Source organism: Chanodichthys erythropterus, chromosome 18, assembly GCF_024489055.1.
Source record: "Chanodichthys erythropterus isolate Z2021 chromosome 18, ASM2448905v1, whole genome shotgun sequence".
Classification (NCBI taxonomy): domain Eukaryota; kingdom Metazoa; phylum Chordata; class Actinopteri; order Cypriniformes; family Xenocyprididae; genus Chanodichthys; species Chanodichthys erythropterus.
The window spans coordinates 8,850,340-8,875,187 of record NC_090238.1 but is presented as its reverse complement, the minus strand read 5'-3'; the positions used below and the strand labels follow the sequence as shown (position 1 = coordinate 8,875,187).

The window sequence follows — 24,848 nt, the reverse complement described above, 5'->3', positions numbered from 1 at the left end:
TCTCTCTCTCTCTCTCTCTCTCTATATATATATATATATATATATATATATATATATATATATATATATATATATATATATATATATATATATATTGTCACGGGGCGAAGAATCACACAACAAATAATTTGATGAAAAACCCCCGGAGGGTGGGTTTTTATTGTGACAAAACAGTGCGGAGCTGTAATGTAGAGGTGCAGGTGCGCGGTGCTTCCGTCTCGTGTGGGTCCCGTGTAGCATGTGGCAGTGTCAAGAGTGCAGTGCTTCCGGGCCGTCACCAGCTGCTGTCTGGATAAGAGAGAGAGAGAGACGTTAGCGCTTGGCTGCATGGAGTGTAAAGCTCAACCTGGTGTTTCACTGTGTGGCGTTTTATGGGGTGCGTTGATCTCCTGCAGCTGTGACGGTCCGGCCCGTGCTGAGTGCTGACAGGTGATCCTTGTTTGTTTCCAGGGCGACGCTGATGAGAGCTCGGGAGACTTGTCACACTCCCCCCCCCCAAGCGTCGCACTATTCCTGGAACGAAAGTTAGCGGTATACATTGGGGAACATAGGGGTCGGTGGGGAGTGCGCCCTGACAGACCTGCGTAAGCTGACCACAGCCTGGAGAGTCCGTCGGCGTTGGCGTTAGCCGTCCCGGTCCGATGTTCCACTGAGAAGTGGAAGTCCTGGAGCGCTAGGAACCACCGCGTCACTCTGGCGTTGGTGTCTTTGGCGCGGGCCATCCACTGGAGTGGGGCATGGTCGGTCATCAGCGTGAAGCGGCGTCCCAGCAGGTAGTAGCGGAGCTCCAGGACTGCCCATTTAATAGCCAGGGCTTCCTTCTCTACTGCCGCATACTTCGTTTCGGCCGGGGTCAGCTTAAGGCTGATGTAGGTGATGGGGTGTTCCTCACCCTCCTGGACTTGGGAGAGGACCGCCCCTAGCCCGGTGTCTGAGGCGTCTGTCTGTAACAGGAAGGGGCAGTTGAAATCGGGTGCCTTTAGGACCGGCTCAGTAGTTAGGGCAGTCTTGATATCCTGGAAGGTCTTTTCCAGCGTGTTGTCCCATTTTACCTTCTCTGGCTGCCCCTTCCGAGTCAGGTCTGTCAGGGGAGATGCTAAGGAAGAGAAGTTAGGGATAAAACAGCGATAATACCCCGCCAACCCCAAAAAAGCTCGTACCTGAGTCTTAGTCTCCGGGCGGGGAGCTGTCCTGATGGCGTCCACTTTCCTTTTCTGGGGCTGAATTAGCCCTCTACCCACCCGGAAACCCAAGTACTGAGCCTCGGCGAGGGCAAGATGACATTTCCGGGGGTTGGCGGTCAGTCCAGCCCGCCGGAGGTCCAGGAGCACCCTCCGTAGCCGCTCCAGGTGGTCTTGCCAGGTCTCGGAGTGGATAACGACATCATCGAGGTAAGCCGCTGCATATCCCTGGTGCGGCCGCAGGATGATGTCCATCATTCGTTGGAACGTTGCCGGTGCCCCGTGCAGGCCGAAGGGAAGGGTCCGGTATTGCCAGTGCCCACTGGGCGTAGAGAAGGCGGTCTTTTCCTTGGCGGAATCGGTCAGCGGAACTTGCCAGTAGCCTTTTGTGAGGTCGAGAGTTGTGATATACCGGGCCCTCCCCAGCCGTTCCAGTAGTTCGTCGACACGGGGCATTGGGTATCCGTCGAACTCCGAGACCTCGTTGAGACGGTGGAAGTCGTTACAGAAACGGAGGGTGCCATCCGGCTTTGGTACCATGACGATGGGGCTGGACCAGGCGCTGCGTGATGGTTCAATCACCCCTAACTTCAGCATCTCGCTTATATCCTTTTCAATGGCCTGTCTCCGAGCCTCTGGGACCCGATAGGGCCGCTGCCTCACGATGACTCCGGGCGACGTGTGAATGTCATGTTGGATGACGTTGGTCTGCCCAGGGCGCGAGGAGAACACATCGGAGAACTGACGGACCAGATGGTTCAGCTCCGTCTTCTGGGCGGCGGCCAGATGATCTCCGACGTCCATGACCAGGGGATCAATGGAGGCTAGCGCGGTGAGCTGTTCCGGGGTCCCCATCCACCTCTTCAGCAGGTTGACGTGGTACAGTTGCTCTTCGCGCCGCTTCCCCGGTTGCCTTAGCCGGTAATTTACGGGTCCCACCCGCTCCACAACGGTGAATGGGCCCTGCCAGGTTGCGAGGAACTTGCACGCGGATGTGGGAACCAGCACCATGACTCGATCCCCTGGTTGGAACTCTCGTGGCTGCGCCACCCGGTTATATAGCTGCTGTTGGGACTGTTGCGCCTTCATGAGGTGTTCCCGGACCAACGGCATGACCCTCTCGATCCGCTCACGCATTTCTCTCACGTGTTCGACGGCGGAGCGGAGAGGTGCCGGCTGCTGCTGTTCCCAGGCTTCACGGGCCACGTCGAGCAGGCCTCGTGGCTGTCGTCCGAACAACAGTTCAAAAGGAGTGAACCCTGTAGAGGCTTGGGGAACTTCTCGGATTCCGAAGAGGACGTAGGGAAGCATTAAGTCCCAGTCGCGCCTGTCTTCAGCGGCTACACGTTTCAACATCTGTTTCAGAGTTTGGTTGAACCGTTCCACGAGGCCATCCGTCTGTGGATGGTAGACGGTGGTCCGGAGCTGTTTTACCCGGAGCAGCCGGCAGAGGTCAGCCATCAGCCGGGACATGAACGGGGTCCCTTGGTCCGTCAGTATCTCTGCTGGGATGCCGACACGGGACTAGAGCAAGAAGAGCTCGTGGGCGATGTTCTTTGCCGTGGCCTTCCGGAGGGGGACTGCCTCTGGATACCGGGTGGCGTAATCGACGATCACCAGGATGTGTTCATGTCCCCGAGCAGACTTAGGCAACGGCCCCACCAGGTCCATCCCAATTCGCTCGAAAGGTACCCCAATGATGGGAAGTGGAATGAGCGGACAGGGGGGAGGCGCTCGTGGTGCGGTTCGCTGGCAGGTCGGACAGGCTTGGCAGAACCGTTTCACATCTCCCTCCAGACCTGGCCAATGGAAACGGTCCCGGATGCGTTGGATGGTGTTGGCACTCCCCAGGTGGCCGGCCATTGGATGGCTGTGAGCTAGCTCTATGACCATCTCGACTTTGGGCTTTGGCACCACGAGAAGCTCCTTTACCTCCCCCCGACGCTGGGCGACACAGTACAGCAGGCCGTTTTTCACAATGAAGTGCGGGAGAGGATGGGGTGGTGGCTGATGCGTTTGGCCCTCTAATGTTCGAACCTGAGACCAACAGTTTTTCAGCCTGTCATCTTCGCGCTGGACCTTTGCGAACGAGCCCCCTCCCTGGACCTGTTGAAACACATCAAAGAACACGTTAGAAGCTTGAGAAGGGGACTCACCATCTCTCCCGCTGTCAACAGCGTGGTCTGGGGTGGGTTTTTCCGACGACGGCGCTCGCGGCGGCGGCTCCCGGCCTGGCTGGGCGGCTGAGTAGATGCGCGCAGCAGTTCCTCGAAGCCCGGCCAGTCTCGTCCGAGAAGCACCGGGAGGGGTAGATCCTTCACAATGCCCACTTCCACGGGCCACGCTCCGGGGCTGGCGGAAATCGTCACTCGGCGGGCCGGGACGTGACTAGTATCACCATGTACGCAGGTAATGGGAAGTTGGGCCCTGGAATTCTTCTGCGGAGGCAGGACATCAGATTTCACCAGACTGACCGAACTTCCGGAGTCGAGGATGGCCTGGACCGCACGACCATTAATTTTTATATCCACTCGTGGGGCATCGGGGGGTACCTCTTGATGTACAGTGCACCCAGCCAACCAGGCGCGTGTAGGCGGGGCCGGTTCATCTGTGGGCATCGGTTCATCGCCTAGGCCGGGAGCCGCTGGCCTGTGTACTGTGCGCGGGGTACCTTCCGGCGTGCGTCGCTCCTGGACCACCCTCCGAGGGAAAAGCAGCGCTCGCTCCCCGGGCTCACGGTGCATGGCCGTCTCCGCCAGTTCGATGGCCTCCACAAGCTCAGCGATGGTGGTTGGATTCGTCATTCCCACCGCCCGCCGGGAGGGCGGCGGTAGAGCCCTTAACATTCGGTCCACTGTGACGCGCTCCGCTACCTGACTCGCCGTGGGTGAGCCCTCGAGCAGCCAGTACCGGGCAAGCTTTAACAATTCCGCGGCCTGGACGCGAGCTGGGCGGCGGGGCTTGAACTCCCATTCATGAAACAATTGGGCCGCAGATATGGCGGACAGCCCGAGGCGGCCGAGGATTTCTTTTTTTAACACATCATAATCATCGGCGTCTTCTGTAGACAGAGAAAAATAAGCTCGTTGTGCCTCACCAGTCAACAAAGGTCCCAGAAGTTGTGCCCACTCGCGTTTTCGCCAATTTTCCTGAGCCGCCGTGGTCTCGAACATCTGCAGAAATAACTCTACATCGTCATGGTTGGTTAATTTCGGGAGCAACTGTGTGGCGCGGACGCGGGGGTCAGGCAGCGGAACATGCTGAGCGGGGCTGAGGCGTAGAGAGGCGAGTTCCTCTTCAAATTTCGCCTGGCGGGCTGCCAAGTGTTCGGTGAGTTGTTGTTGTCGTACGCTCACTTCTGTCAGGCCCTTGAGCAGGTCTTCCATGCCGGGGAGGAGCGCCGCCTTTTTTTCCGGGGTTCGCCGACTGTGTGAAAAAACAGAGAAAAACAACAAAAAAAAAATCTTGAGAAACGTTGAATTTGTGTGTGATTCTTCACTGCAATGCCCGCATTCTCCACCAGTGTCACGGGGCGAAGAATCACACAACAAATAATTTGATGAAAAACCCCCGGAGGGTGGGTTTTTATTGTGACAAAACAGTGCGGAGCTGTAATGTAGAGGTGCAGGTGCGCGGTGCTTCCGTCTCGTGTGGGTCCCGTGTAGCATGTGGCAGTGTCAAGAGTGCAGTGCTTCCGGGCCGTCACCAGCTGCTGTCTGGATAAGAGAGAGAGAGAGACGTTAGCGCTTGGCTGCATGGAGTGTAAAGCTCAACCTGGTGTTTCACTGTGTGGCGTTTTATGGGGTGCGTTGATCTCCTGCAGCTGTGACGGTCCGGCCCGTGCTGAGTGCTGACAGGTGATCCTTGTTTGTTTCCAGGGCGACGCTGATGAGAGCTCGGGAGACTTGTCACAATATATATATATATATATTTAAAAGCACCCATGGGATTCTGTATGTTCTGTAAGTCTGTATGTTAATCATTGAATTTTAAGAGATGGATATCTATTCAATCAAAATATTTGAACTTTTGTTATTTTCAACACAAACATGAAACGCCACCATTATGGCTCAATTAAAAAAAAATGTCTCAGTTAGCCAGTTGGACGTTTTAATTTATAATGTTACCATCTTTTCTCTTGAATGGCACAGAAACAGAAATATGAACAAAGAATATGAAATATGAACATATGGATGAATAAACAGAGAGATTAAAAAACAGTGAGAAGCAATATTGCTAGTAACAGTGACAGTGAATTTTAAGTGCCATTACTCCTTTAAAGTTTAGGCTGTGTGGTCAGAAGTGGTCATTGTCTATTTTCAAATTAGTTTAACCCATGTCACGCCTGATCAGATCTGATATAATAAAGAGTTAAATTATAATCTACAATAATGAGAATTGAGCAAGGGTCAAAACAGACTAACGGTAAATCCTCCAGACGAGATGCTTCATGTTGGGGATTCAGCAGATCATAGCCAGCCTCATTGTAGATTTCCAGGTAAGAAATTTGGGTTGTATAGATCATACTGCTGTCCTGGAAACAGATATACAACTATATGATTAAGGTATATCACAGTACATTGAAATAGACTAACTATTGTTAAAGACGTGTGTACAGACCTCTGCTTCCATTCCAAAATATATACACGCTATTGTGATATAAAATTACATTAAAAATATTAAATTGCTATTAAGACTTTGGTCATATCACCCAGCCCTATCCCAGCCTGTTCAGAACTGTGAAAGGTTAGCAAATGCATTTCATAATATGAATGATGTTTTTTTTTTTTTTGGGGGTGTTGTTATTCAATTACTTTTATTGTTGTTTTAGTTTTTTGCCACGGTATCGATTTAGTATTGGTATCACAATATTTAAGTCAAGTATCATTTCAAAGTCATAATTATGCTATATGGTATAGTGGCAACACTAACCAGTAGGAATAACAAAAGGCTTTGCATAAATATGTACCCATCTAAATCTTGGTTCAAGCCAAGATTATTATGATTATTTTTTATTATTTTTTTTATATGCTGAATGCATGCCTTCAGGAAAAATGCTATGACAATGTCTACTGACCTTGCTGAAATGATGATAAAGGTAAGAAAGAGTTCTGGGGATGATCCCTCTGTCATTATAATGCTCCGCACCTCCAGTGATTGTAAAGGTCTTCCCACTTCCGGTCTGGCCATAGGCGAAGATGGTGCCATTATAACCTGCCAGCACACTATCAAAAGATGCAAGGTTCTCATGACAGCTTTCTGAAAATAGCTACAAAATTTATGACAGCTTGGACATTTTCAGGAAACTATTGCTAACTGTGCTACTTGTGTGTTGTGTCACAATGATTTTCTACTGATAGTCACACATTACTATTTAACTGTGTAATACAAAAGAGCTGCTTAAATGGTTTTAATTATTTCCATGTACATATTCATCACATTTGAATCATTTTATATAATATTTTTAGAAATCAATGACTATATTTTATTAGGAATTATTATAATTATATTATTATGATAAAAATCTGTGATAATTTCTTTATTTTTGTCAGGAGGATTCCATTATTGTAATATTATATATTATGTGCCTCTTATGCATTCACTGTGAAAAAAAAAAAAAAACCTGAACACTTCTGTACACTGGAGAATAAACATATTGATTATAATGTATTCCTCAAAGTTCGTAAGAGAGGAGAATTTAATTTTTTTTTCCTATTTTTATCCAGAATAGGATTGAGTGAGTCTTATTATAGGGAGATGAGAGGGTCTGTATCTCTTACCATTGGAGAAAGCATAACGACTAACTTGGATCACGTGCGGCACCTTTATTGTGTAATGGCAGTGACCACCCAGCAAAGTTTTATGACAGTAACTGCTTCCAAACTGTGTAAGAGAGACACAGCTGCATGCCTTGCCAGTTAAATTTTTTTATATACGGTTTTACGAGCGCGCACACCTAGCGCATGCACAGAAAACCAACAGTGCATGTACTAAACTGAATTATCTATAGCGTCTTATTTCGTTTAAAGTGTCAAAACACTCTAGGTTCACATAAACAGGCTTTATCTTAAGTGAATGTATCTGGGAAAGAAATCATGTATGTTTATCAGTGTATTGAATCCGTGCATTAACATAGTTCTTAAAGTGACAGCCTAATAAAACAATCAGTAGAGTCAGTAAACGTTTTATTTACACAGTGAAGAATATGCAGTTTCATTTGATTATTCAATTTCTTACTTGAATGCTGCTCTTAGGTATTCCTACTGTACATTAAAAATTTAAAGCAGTTTATTTCTTTTGCATCTTTCTTTTATTAGGACTCGAGCACCAAGGGTGTGAGGACCCTATTGGAACTGCTTTGTTTATTATTATTATGATGATTATTAGGGCTCGAGCACCAATGCAACGACGTCACTTTCCCGCCGAAAATGCGCTCCCTCAGCTGGACTGACAGGCAAAAGAACCTGCTGCATGACTGGATTTAATAGAGGAAACTGCGGAAAACATGACTAAAACTAACAAATTACACTAAAGGTTGGACTCGAAAGTGTTCCTTATAACATGTCAAATAAACCTAATCCATGGATATTGACATGCAGCCAGGAATCGTGTTTCCTGACATTTATATGTGCCTGATTTCGACGGTGGGGAAATACATAAAGCAAATCTGCCTGTGAATATTTTATATAACTCCAATATCGGTAAGTCTAAATCCGCGTAATCACTTATATCAATGTTATATCGTCATATTGTCCAGCCTTAAAACATATATAGTTTTATAGTAGTTTTTGTCAGTGTTGTTTATTTAAAAACACCAAATTATGCAGAATATAAGATGGCAAATATTTAATTGATGAGTTGTCAACATAATATATACCAATACAATATATACGGTATGACTTTACCTCAAAATCTAACAATTTGACACAAAATGATAACTGCAAATCCATGTTTCTCTGCTGGAGTCCAGTCGTTTCTGTGAATTTCAGTGATCCAATTGCTTATTTTTCTGTTGCTTTCTGCAGTTTTTAAAGCTGCTGTAGGGAGTTTTTAGAAAACCTTGACTTAACTTGAAAATTTGAACAAGCACAACTCACAAGTCACTCCCCCTTGCTCTATGCTGCGCTACAGCCCTCCCTCCACAGCTCCTCCCCCATCACAACGGAGCCTGCCGTGAATGCACAGGCTAGTAAGTTATGGCACATTCACTGGTACAGACGAAACATCAACAATATGATTTACATTGACTATGGCCTGCCCATACTTTGACTACAGACTTGGTCCTCAAAACATTACGTATTTTGCAATACATGTAATGTAACTATATGACATTGCATGACATTTCTATAAGTAATAAATAGCTAGTATGATAATATAGCTAACGGTAACTAACGTTACAGTATGCAAGTAATTATTCTATTGATAGGTAATGCTAAATAAGGTTTGCTAGTACATTATTTCAGCAACATGACAAGCCAGTGAATTAGTAGGTTTCAATAGTTGTTTTGCACAGTGCGTGACATTTTATCTGTATGTTATGCGACTAGAGTTTTGACACCGAGTCAATGGGCTCCGACGAGGAATTCACACCCACAGCGACTTCGAGGAGTCAGTGGGCGGGGAGAAGAGGAAGCATCAGGCAGGGAACGGGCAGGCCTGTTTTGAAATTATCTTAGTTGTGTAGTTCTTAAAAAATGAAACAAATCAAGCAGGGATACTTACTTGTCAAGCAGAAATGTGGCTAACTCTGCATCGGTTTTTAATCCTTTCAGGACACGTAGCTCCCTCCACCTCGGAAAAGCCGCTCCGATATTTCCCCTTCTTTTTATTTCGGGCTCTATCTAATTCTTTCTTTTTGGCTTTTTTATCATCATCATCTGTCTTTTTCTGTTTACCCGTCTTTATTTTATGAGCAGGTGCCACTTGAGGAATTGGCAGTTTGGATTGTTTTTCCGCCGTAAGCAAAGCTGCAGCAACCGGTAATCTTGAATTTGAACGCCTGTGTGCGCTGGCGCTGTGCATGAGAGGGCTGAGATCAGCGCGCATGCGAGCTTGATTGACACTGCTAAGACACTCCTCTTGGCTCTGATTGGTTGTTTCTTACCGGGAGCGGTGTATTTCTGCAAATGGCAATAGGACCACTGGGAGGAGCCAGAGGAGCTTGATTTTTTCACAGATTATCTGTCTCATATTCTACTGTCAGAACATAATGACAGGTTTAACAAATATGTAAAAAATAAATTTTTGCAAAAGTTACCTACTGCAGCTTTAAATATATACCTCAGGTTTTGTGTCAAAGCTATTTGTACAGTCAATCAAAAAGCTCTTTCCCGTTTTGGAAGTGTTTTGTGCGTTTTTCGCGACATTCACGCTGAAAACAAACGTTGCCGCTCAGTCTTTTGCCACTCAGTGGACGTGACCGCAGTCGTAACGGTCGACGGTGATGTCATGTGCACACCCTCTGTTGTTTTCTTTAGGATTATTAGGGCCCAAGCCGAAGGCAAAGGCCCTATTGTTTTCTTTAGGATTAAAAAGCCAAAGGCTGAAGGCCCTATTGTTTTCTTTATGATTTTTATTATTATTTTTTTTGACTATTCGGGCACTTTTGGAGCCCTTACCATGCTCAAAAACTTATGAAACTTTGCACATACATCAGAACCCGTGGCCATCAGGGCCGGGCAGAGGCTAGTACCCGTGCGTGGCAGGGTGACTCGACAGTGCCCCTTTGAATGGGCTTCGAAATATTGGTCCATATAATCAAACACACTTGCACGCATTGAATGGGCTTCGAAATCTTGGTCCATATATCAAACACACTTGCACGCATTAGTATGAAACTCGCTACACATATAGACCTCATCGGGCCTAACAACTTAGGATCTAAGTTATACACCAGCTCAAAAGGACAGCAGTTATTCTGGGTTGTTTGAAAAACGCATGCTCTGGAATTTGATATAATCCTCCTAGGCGATTAATCTGATCACCACCAAACTCGGTCAGCATGAAGTCAAGACATTGATGATGAAAAATTGCCAGCAGATTTTTGATATCTCAAACGGTTTGGCCGTGGCGAGGCTAGTGTTGTCATGATACCAAAATTTTGACTTCGATACGATACCCAACTTAAATATCATGATACTGATACTTAAACGATACTATGGCAAAAACCTAAAATAGCAGGAAATAACATATGACAGAACTTCTTTCTTCACCAGTGTGCAGGCTGATAATTCTGGATTTGCGCTTCATTGCCATGAAGTTAGAGTTAGCTTTAATATAATTTTTAATGTTTATTATTTTCATGCTCAATAAAATTGTAAATTATTTGCTGTTATGCTTTTTTCCTGTTTTTTTTATACATGTAGGTTTTTGACAGTAAGATTATTGTAAACATTAGATTACTGTAAAAAATTTGAGCAATGTTATTCATGCATAAATTGGTTTAAAATAACCGTAGCCCATATACCTTAACATATTTATGTATTTTTAAATCAATTTTATTTTTGGAACAAAAAATCACTTATTAAACTTACACTCAATAATACACCTCTATACGGAGGTCTTCTTGCACAAGTAAAATAAATAAATAAGACTCATTTAATGTTTGAGAGCATAAACATAATGCTGGTATCACATTCACTAACCTGTCGCTTTTTAAATTCTTTGTACAAATCGGGATGTTTGTAAGCAAAATAATGCCATATTTCGCTTTGCGCATATGCTTTCTCAACAATTTGTGCACGGTCTGCAAGAGCACCTATATTTTCAAACATACCTCTCATTTCGTCACCATAAAAGCCGTTGTGCAGTTGAGAGGAATAAACACGCACTCAATGTGCTTTAGAAGCAGTGCACTGCATGCACACTGCCCCCTGCTGTCGCACATTAGGAAATACAGCTGGCACTCAAAGTACCGGTAGTAATAAAATGAAGAACCGGACCATTTTTAAAAGCAGGGTATCGCGATACCTTTCTAGTACCGGTATATCGTGAAACACTAGGCGAGGCAACTAATTTATGGTGAGAAAAATTATTATAAAGTCAGCATACATTGATTGATTTTTACAAAACTTCAGCTGTGTGTTCTTTGTACAAGGCTGATCACATGGATGTGACTATTGTGAGTCAAAGTTATAGCGCTACCAACTGGCAGCAGGAAGTGTCAATTTCAAAATGCTTTGAGATTACCCTCTTATTTTTATCCGATTTGCTTCAAACTTCACAGAATAAATGTCAAGACATGGTGAATTTAGACCTTCAAATTGTATGAAACTCAATACACACATCAGCGATGTCAACCAGTAGACATGGGCAAAACCGTAGAAACGGGCGGGGAGCTGGGCCTCTATAGGGCCACCGCAAGTAGGGAGGTTAGTTTAACCTACCGTCACCAAACTCGGTGCACATATTGCTCTCGTTATGCCGAACATCTTTCTAATTTATAGTCATTAGCTCTGACCAGCAGGAAGTTTGAATGTGGATTTTTTTAAATAAACAAGCTCTGAATTTTAAACTACTACTGCTAGGGGGTTTATTCAATTAAGACCAAACATTTTTTACCACGGTGCTAAGACATTGAACATGTTAAATTGAGAACAGATAATGGATATCTCGAACAGTGTTGCCATGGTGATAGATTGAAGTAATGTCAAAAAAGGGAAACGGAATGACTCATATTTTTTATAAAAAAAAAAAAAAACACTATACACAAATAATTTATGTATAGAATAATACAAATGTTTGAAATAAGCATATTTTCTTCATTTGTTTTCAATTAAAAAAGCATGTGTATGTTAAAAATAGGCAGATTAATTATATCTGATTGAAAAATGGATAAATGTCATACATAGAGTAACTATGTATCAACTAGAGGGCATCATATATCTATTTTTAAACAGGCTTGGATAAATCAAGCAATAGAGCAATAGTTTAGATAGAGCAAAGATTTCTTTTTTTTTTTTTTTGGATTTTATACTGTATGTGTAGGTACATTTAAACATTTATCAAAGACTACTTTATGTCACAATTTAAATGTTTTTTTGTTTAACCTGTTAACCAGCACCCCCACTTTTGGAAAATCACAAGAAATGACATACCCAAACTAAAGCAGATACAGTTCAAGAACCCTTTGCACTAAAAGCATAAGTAAGGTCTTATTTGAAAGCAGACACTTTGCAGTTTATTGTAAAGTAATTAATTATTGTTACAATGAAGAAAATAGTTAAAATAGCTTCAAAGTGTTGAAAAGTTATTAGAAATGTATTTTTATGAAATATTTTTATGGAAATAAAATATTGGCCTTGTGGCAATCTAGAAATGCACTGCAGCTAAAGCCACATGTCTGACCATGTTATATTTCAAATCTGAAGATGATAAGTTTAAAACTGTAAAGGTGATAATTTTAAAATGTTTTTCAAGACCATGTCATGTGATTTTATTTAGAAAAGACTCTAAAATGTTAGCTGATGTTTATTGTCATCTATTCAAGTGTATTGTCTATATTGTTTTGTGGTTTTGTGAACTGCCCCATTCAGTTTCAGACTACCCTGAACACATTCACACCTCTCCGGCCTGCTTATGGCTCTAATTATTCTTTTCTTTTGTCTCTATTATAATTACTGACTATTCAAGATTTATTACTGACTATTCATTTTTTTTCACCAAACTTCTCACCTTCTTTAAAACTCTATCTAAAGCTCTTCTTGAAAAAAGAAAAAAGAAAATTATTTATTTGCATTAGCTCAGAACAGGTGCATCTCTGGGCTCATTAGCATATTAGCTTAGCACACCAAGAAAACATGACAATTTATAAGATTAAAACCACATTTTTGCTCCAAACTTACAAGTCGAGTGTTTTAAATAACCTTCTGTGATGTGATGTGGCTACGGATCAAAAATCAGACAGAAAATATATAATTGTATGTGTGACTAGCAGGGCGGGCGAGAGCCGTGAGGGAATGGCGCGAGGCCGGTGACGCGAGTGATAATGAGGGAATGGCGTGCCGTGCCTCGAGTCTCTCACAGAGGAGCTCCGGAGGCATAAAAGGAGGAGCGACTACAGTGAAGGATGAGAGAAGACCAGGCCTGGACTTTATTTTATGTTTTATTATGTTTGTGTGGCCGGCAGACGTCCGCGAGGGTCTGCCGGCATTACTTTCGTTTTGTTCTTTGTTTATTTTATATTAAAGTTTTGTTGAATGTTCGCCGGTTCCCGCCTCCTTCTTCCCCCATCTACTAACCTCGTTACATTGGACTGTAGTCGCTCCTCCTTTTAAGCCTCCGGAGCTCCTCCGTGAGAGACTCGAGGCCGGCACGCCTCACAGGTGACGCTCATTATCACTCGCGTCACCGGCCTCGCGCCGTTCCCTCACGGCTCTCGCCCGCGCTGCTCGTCACAGTATGCTATTCTGCACAATGAGAAAAGCTATCTCGATTAGCATTGCATTATAAATATAATCTATTATTATTAATACCCAACATGACGTGAAGAACACAGATAAACCACATATCGTCATATCATTGTGTATTTATTACTTTCAATAGTGTCGATCTGCATATAATATCAATGGTTTTAGCGAACTCTGGAAGCCTCTGTTAGTTCCTGGAAGGTCACATGATATGCCTCTCCTTCATCATGAGTCATTTGTGGACTAAGTGTGCACAGAGTGCCCTCCAGCCGCAGGTATGAGTTGAAAACACTAGATCAGAGTATCCAGCGCTCATATGATTACAACAGTGCGCTTTGGGTAAAAATTGAATAAATATTACTCCTCTGTATAGAAAATTCACATAAACATGAGAATCCATCATTATTTCAAAAATGTGTATGCACTCCCTTGGGTTGGCGGTCATGCCAGCGATTTTTCTTACCAGTGTGAAAGAGACTCAAAATACTCAGTCAATTTTGCACATCCTATATATTAAGAGTTATACACCATTTTAATCTGTGGAATATATTCTTTTATTTGTGTACACTCACAGTAACAACAAAATGTTGTGCTTTTTGCAAAATAAAGAAACCTAACATGATGTGTGATCTCTCTTCTCCCTCTGAACAAAGTCCAATCTGATAGTTCTCAGAAAATTAACTGTAAGTTAGTGAATACTAATCACAAAAAAATAGACTTATGTCTAAAGAAACGCTGAAATGTCAGGTTTTAAATCGTGTAAGTCAAATTGAAAACAAAAATTCTGTGTTTATGTAATCTGTATGAAAAGAGACACATGTCAGACGCCCGTGATTCAGCTCATTTTCCGCTAATGCAGCCACGCCCACGGAGCCAGCGCTATTCAGACGCAAATTCTGAGGCAATACATGTATACATTGTCTCAATTGTGTGTTCATTGTCTTGAAAAGTGTTTATCTGTATGTTAAAGCCACAGTTAGAGACCTCTGGAAGCCTTTGTTAGTTCCTGGAATATCCTGTTCTTCTTTAGATTAATTTGTGGACTAAATGTGCACAGAGCGCCCTCCGGATAACAAGTATGAATTGAAAACACAGTATCCAGCGCTCATAGTGATGCACGCATTAGTATGAAACTCGGTACACACATAGACCTCATCAGGCCTAACAACTTTTGTGCTCTAAGTTATACGCCAACTCAACAGGAAGTCGGCTATTACGGGTTGTTTGAAAAACGCATACTCTGGAATTTGATATACTCTTCCTAGGCAATTAATCTGATCACCACCGTGATCAACATCGGTCAACATGACAAGTCAAGACATTGCAGTCTACCAGTGCTGAAATCCTGTGCTGAGTCTTTCTCTCATTCAAAGTCAGCTAAAAGCTGCTATCTGAGCTTGTGTGATAAGTGATAACAAGCTATTTATTGTGAAGCACAGTGTCTCATCTGAAAATCATAGACACAGAGGTTAAGTTGTTAAATTAGTTAAATTTGTCAAAGGAAAACTCAATGAGTATAAAGAGGTCTCTAAAATGGTAGTACAGACATTGAATGATAGAAGTGACTATGTTGACAATTTGTTTTTTCTATGACCAGCAACTTTATGTCTGATCTTTGTCACCACCATGTGCAGGGCCAATGGCTCCGATTACAGATGTAGCAGAACATGACACTGTAACAAGGCTAGTAGATATGGGAAGAAGGAGGCGGGAACCGGCGAACATTCAACGTAACTTTAATTCAAAAATAAACAAACAACAAAACGAAAGTAATGCCGGCAGACCCTCGCAGAAGTCTGCCGGCCACACAAACATAATAAAACATAAAATAAAGTCCAGGCCTGGTCCTCTCTCGTCCTCCACGGTAGTCGCTCCTCCTTTTATGCTCCCGGAGTTCCTCCGTGAGGGACTCAAGGCCGGTGCGCCTCCCAGGTGAAGCTCATTAACACTCGCGCCACCGGCCTCGCGCCGTTCCCTCACGGCTCTCGCCCGCCCTGGTCGCCACAGACACTGAATGGACAGTTGTGAGAATTAAATTCACTTGAGTATAATCTCAGCACTGATATGTTGCTGCTGAGAGAATGTACAGTCAAATGTTTCAAGAAAACGGTCAAAGATTTCATGATGGGAAAGAGCGGTAACCAGTGTGCATGAGGTGATTTCTCAATGACGGGTAAGATCCTCTTTGGCCAGACGAGGACAACCTAAGGCAGGGGGTTACTGCTTTTATATGGTTTTATATGAGATGGGTATGAGAGTGGAGCGATGTCTGTGAGGCCAGCAGCATCATTAAGGGGGGATGACCTGTGAAAGGTACAGCAGTCTACCCCAAAAATGCTCCTCTATACCGCTCACCAGAAACCGCATTCCTAAGGTGGCTTGTTTTCCATTGTGACAAGCTCACAACTTGATGCAACTATGCCAGGGGACAAGACCCTGAGGAGAAGAAGATTATTGATAAGAGCTGATGGGAATGAGCTTTCAAGAGCCGACTGAGACCATGAGGTGATTGTCCGTAATTTCTGGGGAGACCAAAGTAAAGTTTAGTAACATAATTTTGGTTGCCCTATTGGCAAGAACTGTATAGAAGTTTTAGATTCAACAGTAATATGAATCACTAGATCAATGAGGCTGTTGATTTTGAACTAATGTGTCTGTATTATAGTTCCCTTTCAGTCGGTCACGTTCGACGTACGTCAGTAGTGACCGACGAATTGGGATATCGCTTAGAGAGCCCTATCATCTTCGTGTAAACTAAAACAAGCCAATGGAATTGGCGTGCGATATTTGCATAATGCGCACCGCCCCCGTCAGGTGTATATAAATAGGAAGCAGATGCAATCGCACTCTGTCTTTCGCTTCGGAGCCATTCACTGGTGTCCTGTTTTAGAAGACTCCTTTCTTCGTTTGTTTTATTCTAAAACATTGCCTCAGAAGAGGATTTACAGCGAGCTTTCAGTGCTGGTGAAAGGGCACGTTCAGCGAGGTCGCGAGTCTCCGAGGAGCTGAGCTATAAGCTTGAAAACTGCTGTTTTCACAGCAACACAAAGAGTGTGTGCGTGTGTAGCGATTTGGGCCGGTTCCTCGGTGTGTCAGGGAGTGGTGTACCTGACACATCGCGTCGCTCCCTGGGTGCTTCAGCACGAGTGAGTTGACTTCCCCTTCTAAAAGAGCTTTACAGACGAACCCTGACAGTATGTCATTTCGTCTGTGCGTTAATGGGTGCGGTCGTTCCCTGGTCCCTGCTGATGGGCACAATCGTTGCATCTCGTGTTTGGGCATTCTGCACGCTGAAGCAGCTTTTGTGGATGGTTCATGTTCCCATTGCGGGAACATGACTATCGCGATGCTGAGGTCGAGACTCTCCTTCCTGAAGTCTCAGGAAGCGGGGGTCCCCTCTCCTATGCCGCGTACGACCGTTTTTTCCGGCCCCGGGAACCGGAATGACGGTACGGCGCTGTATAGGAAGGGTGACCTGAGGATTACGGTCAGGGCTTCCCCGCCGAGCGGAAACGCTCCTCGGGCCCCTGCCGCCTCATCAGCACCGCAACCCATCGTGCCACCGTTGGTTTCCGCTGGGCCCTCTACGGACTGTCCAGCCGTTACCTTTGGTGTGCCGGCGGCGGATCGGATGTCGATCGCTGCATCGGAAGGTGAGCCTGAGTCCTCGGGGGAGGATTCGGACGCGCTGCCGCCCGGGACGGTAGCGTTGCCCGAGTCGGATCCCGAGCTCACGGCTGTGCTCTCCCGGGCCGCCTTGTGCGTCGGGCTTGAGTGGAACCCTCCACCCTGTCCCGGCCCATCTCGGTTGGACGATTGGTACTTGGGGGGGGGTCGCGCTGGTCAAATCCAGCGTCCCGCCCCAATGCCTTTCTTCCCGGAAGTACACGATGAGGTGACCAGGTCTTGGCAAGCTCCGCATGGGGCTCGTACAGGGCCTGGTCCCTCGTCCGCCTTCACCTCCCTGGACGGCGGGCTAGCCAGGGGGTACGCGAGGATCCCGCCAGTCGAGCGGTCTGTTGCGACGCACTTATGTCCAACGGCCGCTGGCTGGCGCGGTGAGCCGCGTCTCCCGTCCCAGGCCTGTGAATTCTCAGCTGGTCTGACTGAGAAAGCTTACAGTGCCTGTGGGCAGGCTGCCTCTGCCCTGCACGCGATGGCCCTTTTGCTGGTCTATCAGGCAAAAGCACTGTCGCAGATGCCCCAGGAAGGTCCTGACCAACAGCTGCTTGGGGAGCTGCACGCTGCCACTGACCTTGCCCTCCGGGCAACGAAGGTGACAGCGCGTTCTGTTGGCCAGGCGATGTCTACTCTGGTAGCCCAGCAACGCCACCTCTGGCTGACCTTGGCAGACATGAGGGAGACCGACAAACATCGGTTCCTGGATTCCCCCGTGTCTCCGGTCGGCCTTTTCGGCGACGCGGTGGAGAGCTGTGCCCAACAGTTCTCCGCTGCACAGAAGCAGGCTGAGGCTATCAGACATGTCATGCCACGGCGGTCCGCTGCTGCCTCCACCCAGCCGACCGTGGCTCAGCCTCAGCCCGCTCGTCGCCGAGGGCGCCCGCCTGCGTCTTCCTCTGCCCCTGCTAAGTTGGCAAAGCAGCAGCCTACACCAGCCAAACAGCAGGGCGCCGGTCGCAGACGTGGTGCCCAGCCCGTCTCTGCCAGCCAGGTGGCAAGCGGTCGGGGAAAACTCAGCCCTGAGACGGGCGACCTGGAGCGGAAGGTTCCTGCCCTTTGGGAGAGTATTCCATCTGCTCTCCCACCCCCGGAGTAGGGCCGGGGGGATTTTGTGGCGGCTGTCCATCTACCGCCGCTGGCTCTCCGGAGTCCAGCGGTACCCACTTTGCCACAAAAAGAGCAGTTTCCTCAAACTCCAGGTCACAAGAGGGCGCGTTCGCCAGTGTGCCAGGCCCCGCCTCGCCACTCGCAACCCCCTCCCATTCCGCCAGTAGGCGGCAGTGTGATGGCGCAGACCGCGTCCCGTGCGCCGTCTCCCATTCGCACTGCTGCCTCGCAGAGTCCGACCTCACTCCGGGCCGCTCCCATGCCGTCCGAGTCGGGTCCCTCTCTGCCTTGCTGCCCCACCCCCGGTGCGTCTGTGGTGCCTTTGGTCCCGCTGGCTCGGAGTCTGGAGGCGTGGATCACGCTTCCCAGCCCGTCCCGCTGGCTCATTCGCACTGTCAGACTCGGCTATGCGATTCAGTTCGCCCGGCATCCCCCGGTTTTCAGGGGTGTCCACTTCACTCAGGTGTCGTTGGACAGTGCACCTGTTCTCCGGGCGGAGATTGCTGTCCTGCTGGCGAAGGATGCAATCGAGCCGGTCCCTCCAGCCGATATGAAGTCGGGGTTCTACAGCCCCTACTTCATTGTACCGAAAAAGGGCGGTGGGCTACGGCCAATCCTGGATCTGCGCGTCCTGAACCGGTACCTTCACAAGATGCCGTTCAAGATGCTCACGCAGAAGCGCATTTTCGAATGCGTCCGTCCCCGGGATTGGTTTGCAGCAATAGACCTGAAGGACGCGTACTTTCATGTCTCGATTCTGCCTCGACACAGACCCTTCCTCTGATTTGCGTTCGAGGGTCGGGCATATCAGTACAAAGTCCTACCCTTCGGGCTGGCCCTGTCACCCCGCGTCTTTACGAATGTTTCGGAGGCGGCCATTTTTCCCCTCAAGGAACAGGGCGTTCGTATTCTCAACTATCTCGACGACTGGCTGATCCTGGCCAGCTCGCGAGAGCAGTTGTGCGGACACAGGGACATGGTTTTAGCTCACCTCAGCCGGTTGGGTCTTCGGGTCAACTGGGATAAGAGCAAACTCGCCCCCGGGCAGAGGATCTCTTATCTCGGTCTCGAGCTAGACTCGGTTGCACGGACTGCGCGTCTCACCGAGGTGCGCGTCCAGTCGGTGTTGAACTGCCTGAGTTCGCTCAAGCGCAGGACAGCGGCTCCACTGAAAGATTTTCAGAGGCTCCTGGGGCATATGGCATCTGCAGCCGCGGTCACGCCGCTCGGATTGCTTCATATGAGACCGCTTCAACACTGGCTCCGCGGCCGGGTCCCGAGATGGGCGTGGCAGTGCGGCACGCTCCGTGTCCCCGTGACACCGAGCTGCCGTCGCACCCTTGTCCGGTGGTCGGACCCTTCGTTCCTGCGGGCCGGAGTACCCCTCGAACAAGTGTCCAGGCATGCTGTGGTCTCCACAGATGCCTCTGCCACGGGATGGGGGGCCACGTACAACGGGCATGCAGTGGCAGGTCTTTGGACGGGGCCTCAGCTGCATTGGCATATCAATTGCCTTGAGTTGCTAGCGGTACGTCTTGCGTTGGCCCGCTTCAAGAAGCTGTTGTCAGGCAAGCACGTTCTAGTCCGCTCAGACAGCACTGCGGCCGTTGCGTACATCAACCGTCAGGGTGGTCTACGCTCCCGTCGCATGTCGCAACTCGCCCGCCATCTCTTGTTGTGGAGTCAGAAGTATCTGAGGTCCCTTCGGGCCACTCATGTCCCAGGTGTGCTCAACCGTGCAGCCGACGAGCTGTCACGGCAGCCTCCACTTGCGGGCGAGTTCAGCTGATTTGGCAGTATTTCGGCGAGGCACAGGTAGACCTGTTTGCCTCCCCAGAAACTGCCCACTGCCAGTGGTTTTATTCCCTGACCGGCGGCACGCTCGGCACGGATGCCCTGGCACACAGCTGGCCCCCGGGTCTGCGCAAATATGCGTTTCCCCCAGTGAGCCTTCTCGCACAACTCCTGTGCAAGGTCAGGGAGGACGGGGAGCAGGTTCTGTTAGTGGCTCCGTACTGGCCCACTCGGACCTGGTTCTCAGACCTCATCCTCCTCGCGACAGCCCCTCCCTGGCCGATTCCTCTGAGGAAGGACCTCCTGACTCAGAGACGGGGCACCCTGTGGCACCCGCGTCCCGATCTATGGAACCTCCACGTGTGGTCCCTGGACGGGATGCAGAGGTTCTGAGTGATCTCCCGCAAGCGGTTGTAGACACCTTCACTTCCGCTAGAGCTCCTTCCACTAGGAATCTCTATGCGTTGAAGTGGAACCTGTTCGTCGAATGGTGCGCCTCTCGCCGAGAGGACCCCCGATCATGTTCGGTCGGATCCGTGCTTTCCTTTCTGCAAGATGGGTTGGAGCGAAGGCTGTCCCCTCCACCCTCAAGGTGTATGTTGCCGCTATTGCCGCACATCACCATGCAGTTGTGGGTAAGTCCCTGGGGAAACACGATCTGATATGCATGCATTTTCGGTCGACGAAACGTGCCTAGAATTCGGGCCCGGTGATTCTCACGGCATCCTGAGACCCCGGCCTGGATACGTGCCCAAGGTTCCTACCACTCCCTTCAGAGATCAGGTAGTGAACCTGCAAGCGCTGCCCTCGGAGGAGGCAGACCCAGCCCTAGCTTTGCTCTGTCCCGTCCGCGCTCTGCGCGTTTACGTGGACAGAACGCGAAGCTTCAGGACCTCAGATCAGCTCTTCATCTGTTACGGAGGCCAGCAGAAGGGAAAGGCTGTCTCCAAGCAGAGGGTGGCCCACTGGATAGTGGATGCCATCGCCTTGGCGTACGAATCCCAGGGCGTGCCTTGCCCGCTCGGGTTGAGAGCCCACTCCACCAGAGGGGTGCCCTGTTCCTGGGCGCTGGCTCATGGCGCCTCGCTGACAGATATCTGTAGAGCTGCGGGCTGGGCGACACCTAACACGTTCGCTAGGTTTTATAGCCTACGTGTAGAGCCGGTATCCTCACGTGTACTCGCATCCACTAGTCGGTAGACGTGTTGTACCCACTCTAAGTGTCGGCTTGCAATGCCATTCCCGCCACTGGCCGGATACGTGCATACTTTCACTCCAGTCGTGTTCCCCGCTTGGCGAACCCTGTCGAGTTCCTCCGCCTCCCCCTTCGGCTCGGACATTGCGGAGTGTCTGATGCCAGGCCTACATCCGTCGCTGACGCTGTCTGTTGGCTGGGGCCCATATGTCGTGACCCCTCTACGTGAGCGGTCCCATATGTGTATTATCCACGGTTTAAAACTCCCTACGGGCCGAGTCTGTGTCTTTCCCTTAGCAGAGCCAGCTCTGCTGTCACCTGTCAGATGAGTCTCCTCCTAACCAGGTGGAGCCATCCCAGGGACTCCATATGCCTACTGCCCCCCCGGGCCAGTCCATGTGTGTATTCCCACGTAAACTCCTCCCCCATTGGGTAGGTAGTGGTCTCCGCAGCGTCCCTTACGGGTTCGCTTCCCCAGTGTGTCTAGTTTACTTAGTGGGTAGTGGTTAGACAGCAGTAGACTCTCTCGGTGTAAGCTCGCCCCCTTCACCGCCAGCCAGTGCTATGGGCGGCTGAGCTTGCGCTGGGCACTGGAAGGGGTTTCGTAACTGTGGCGCTTTAGTTGGGATCCCAATTCGTCGGTCACTACTGACGTACGTCGAACGTGACCGACTGAAAGGGAACGTCTCGGTTACGTATGTAAATTCCATTGGCTTGTTTTAGTTTACACGAAGATGATAGGGCTCTCTAAGCGATATCCCAATTCGTCGGTCAATACTGACGTACGTCTCCGTTCCCTCCTTCAGGGAACGAGGGTTACATACGTAACCGAGACGTTTTTACTCCTGCAGGTTATTGGACATGGCAGAGGATAATTTGTAGACTGATTTTGAAGATTCAAGTGACTGATAAGTGCATTCAGCATTTAAAGTAAGATAACCTCAAAAATGGCTACTAGCATAACATATTTTAGATTGTGGAAATGCTTTTTATTTGAAAGATTAAGCATTTACATTTTAACCTTTGCAAAAAACAAAGGGTTCTATATACAATAATTTAATATTAAATTCTGTCTAAGTTACAGACTTGTAATTCTGTTGAAAAGATTATTTGTGCAGTAAGAGAGAGAGACTGCTTGAGTGGAAGAAAAGGATGGTGCTCTGTTATCAGCCTGCTAAAGCTTAAACAAAGCAATGAGATTAGAACCAAAACAACCCAGCTGACTTTTCTGAAAACAAATTATAGTGAAAAGACATTCTTTGAGACTGAATAAGAGTAAAACCTACAGGAAAAAGGGGAATTTAAATATGTTTTTAGAATTAAAACAAAAAGCAAACCTTGACAATGAGCAGTTCATATTCATGTGACTAGTGTGAGTGAGTGTGAGGTATGTGTTAGTTTGGGAAAACGATTCTGTCCCCAGTGTGTGTATGTCATTAACCTCTGGAATGAGTGTTTTATCATTACAGATTGTTAAGTGAAATGACAATTTTTGACAAGCCAATATATTTCGGATTGAATCTTATGAAATGATGTTGATTTTAATTATTATCTGGATTAGTATTTTTATGAAACATTTATATAAATTGGAATTGTGGAATTGAACATTGCCATCCATGGGTTAAAATCCCTTGTCTAAATTCAACTGAGGGTCTAAATTTAAACACTGTCTTCTTTGAAAGATCAGAAGGATAAACGTAAATGTTATAAGATTTGACGGCTGAGACAAAGTGACACATTGGCCAAGTCACTAGTAAATTATCCTGAGAAACCACTCAAATTTATGGAAGGCCAGTGGGCAAACAAAGGAGGAGTGAATATAACTGATAAAAGTTTTATTTTTCATCCATTAAATGGATGCATGACATTAGATGTCTAGAGAAATATAATTTATGTAATAAGGGTTGAAGGTGAAAGAAGCTATTAGGCTGTCTGTGCAATCTAGGGATTTGAGATTCGAGAAAAGCAATAATTTGGTTTCTGCAAAACAATAGAGATAAGTGGGACTGAGACAGTAACAATAATATATTTTTAGATCTGCAGACTAACAATTTGATGGGATAGAGTGACAAAATTATAAGCAGTTGAAATTATTGTGATGAAAAAAAAGTGAAACTGTTTCAAAAACAGCTTTAAAGAAATTTATAATGTCTTATAGTACAAATTTGTATAATTTACAAGTGATATGGAAGATTATATTTAAAAAAGAAAATCTGTCCATTTGTGTTTATGTTTATGACAATTTTGGTGCAGTGGCAAAATTAATGAGATGATAAAGATCACTGCCAAAGAAGAGGGTTAAGATTTTGGTCATTTAGCCTAAGCAGTTATAATTGACAAGAAACTTGAGTTTAAAACTGACTTTAAAGGAAGTCTTAATTATTATTAAATTATTTTGAATGCTGTACTTTTGACAGTCTCAATACTGTGAAATGTTGTGAAAAGTGAGTTTTGGATTAAAAATAATTAGGTACTGAGTATTATTAACAGTGAGGTCATGATAAAGATATATGTCAGTCAAGACCAGAGCATGTGAGCGGAGTGGAGCGGGAGCGAGCGGGGAGCGCGAGCGGGCGGGTCTTAGACTGAGCGCAGAGCGGCATTTTTAAAAGGACGAAGCGTCGCTCTATTTCCCGCTCCAATTTCGCTCTGCTCACCACGAGTCTGAAGCATGCTTAGTCAAGCCTGACCCAGAATCCATCTGTCTTTTACTGTCATCAACAGACTATTTTCATTCAAAACTCGGCTCAATAATGGAGTTCAAAAAGTACTTCAAAGAAGAAAACGAGAAATCATACAGGTGTACTATTAAAAAACGAACTAACAGTGACAATGTGGTACAAGAAAACGAATGTGGAGACATTGTTTCAGTAAGTAAAGGTTCCTTTTGGAATCTAAAAAGGCACATTTCCCGAAAGCATGAAAGTGTGCTACGTGAACACGCTGGGAAGGAAGCCAAAAGTTAGCAAATTGAATACAGTAACTTGTAACAAAGTGTAAATTAAATATAGCTTAATATTCAAACAAATTTGTTTTGTCATTCAAGTAGGCATAATGGTTTGTTTTATTTCATTTGTGTCGTCCGTGAATTTATATTTGATAGAGCGAGAGGAGGAACAGCAGCAACAAGAGACAACGGTTAAGGAATTCAAAAGTTTCTTCACTGCACGCAAAGGCCAAACCATAACAAGGGAGAAAAAAAGAGAGCTGGATGTAGCATTTTTTATTTTTTTTTAAATTCTTTTTATTAAACATTTTGATTATTACAAAAAGCAAAAAAAAAAAAAAAAAAAAAATTAAAACAAAAACACAGCACAGGAAGTAATTAACATCTATGAACATGTGGACAATTTACGTACAGCATTTCGTCATATGATTGTACCTAAATTTTATCCATTTTTTGTTTATGACCGTTTAATCTTTAGACACTTTAAAATATTATCCCATTTTTTAAACAGGTGTGTTTTAACACTGAGACAATAC

The 24,848-nt window shown here is 46.5% G+C and overlaps 1 protein-coding gene across 1 annotated transcript in view; it reads right to left on the bottom strand.

Annotated features, from left to right (window-relative positions):
- The window catches only part of kif6 (kinesin family member 6), a 452,839-nt gene that overhangs the window by 287,746 nt on the left and 140,245 nt on the right, over positions 1 to 24,848 (bottom strand). The window contains exons 4-5 of the mRNA XM_067366883.1: positions 6,259 to 6,406; positions 5,606 to 5,715 (exon numbers count right to left, since the gene is read on the bottom strand). Of these exons, the coding sequence (XP_067222984.1) occupies positions 5,606 to 5,715; positions 6,259 to 6,406 (258 nt within the window). The remainder of the gene's footprint in view (positions 1 to 5,605; positions 5,716 to 6,258; positions 6,407 to 24,848) is intronic.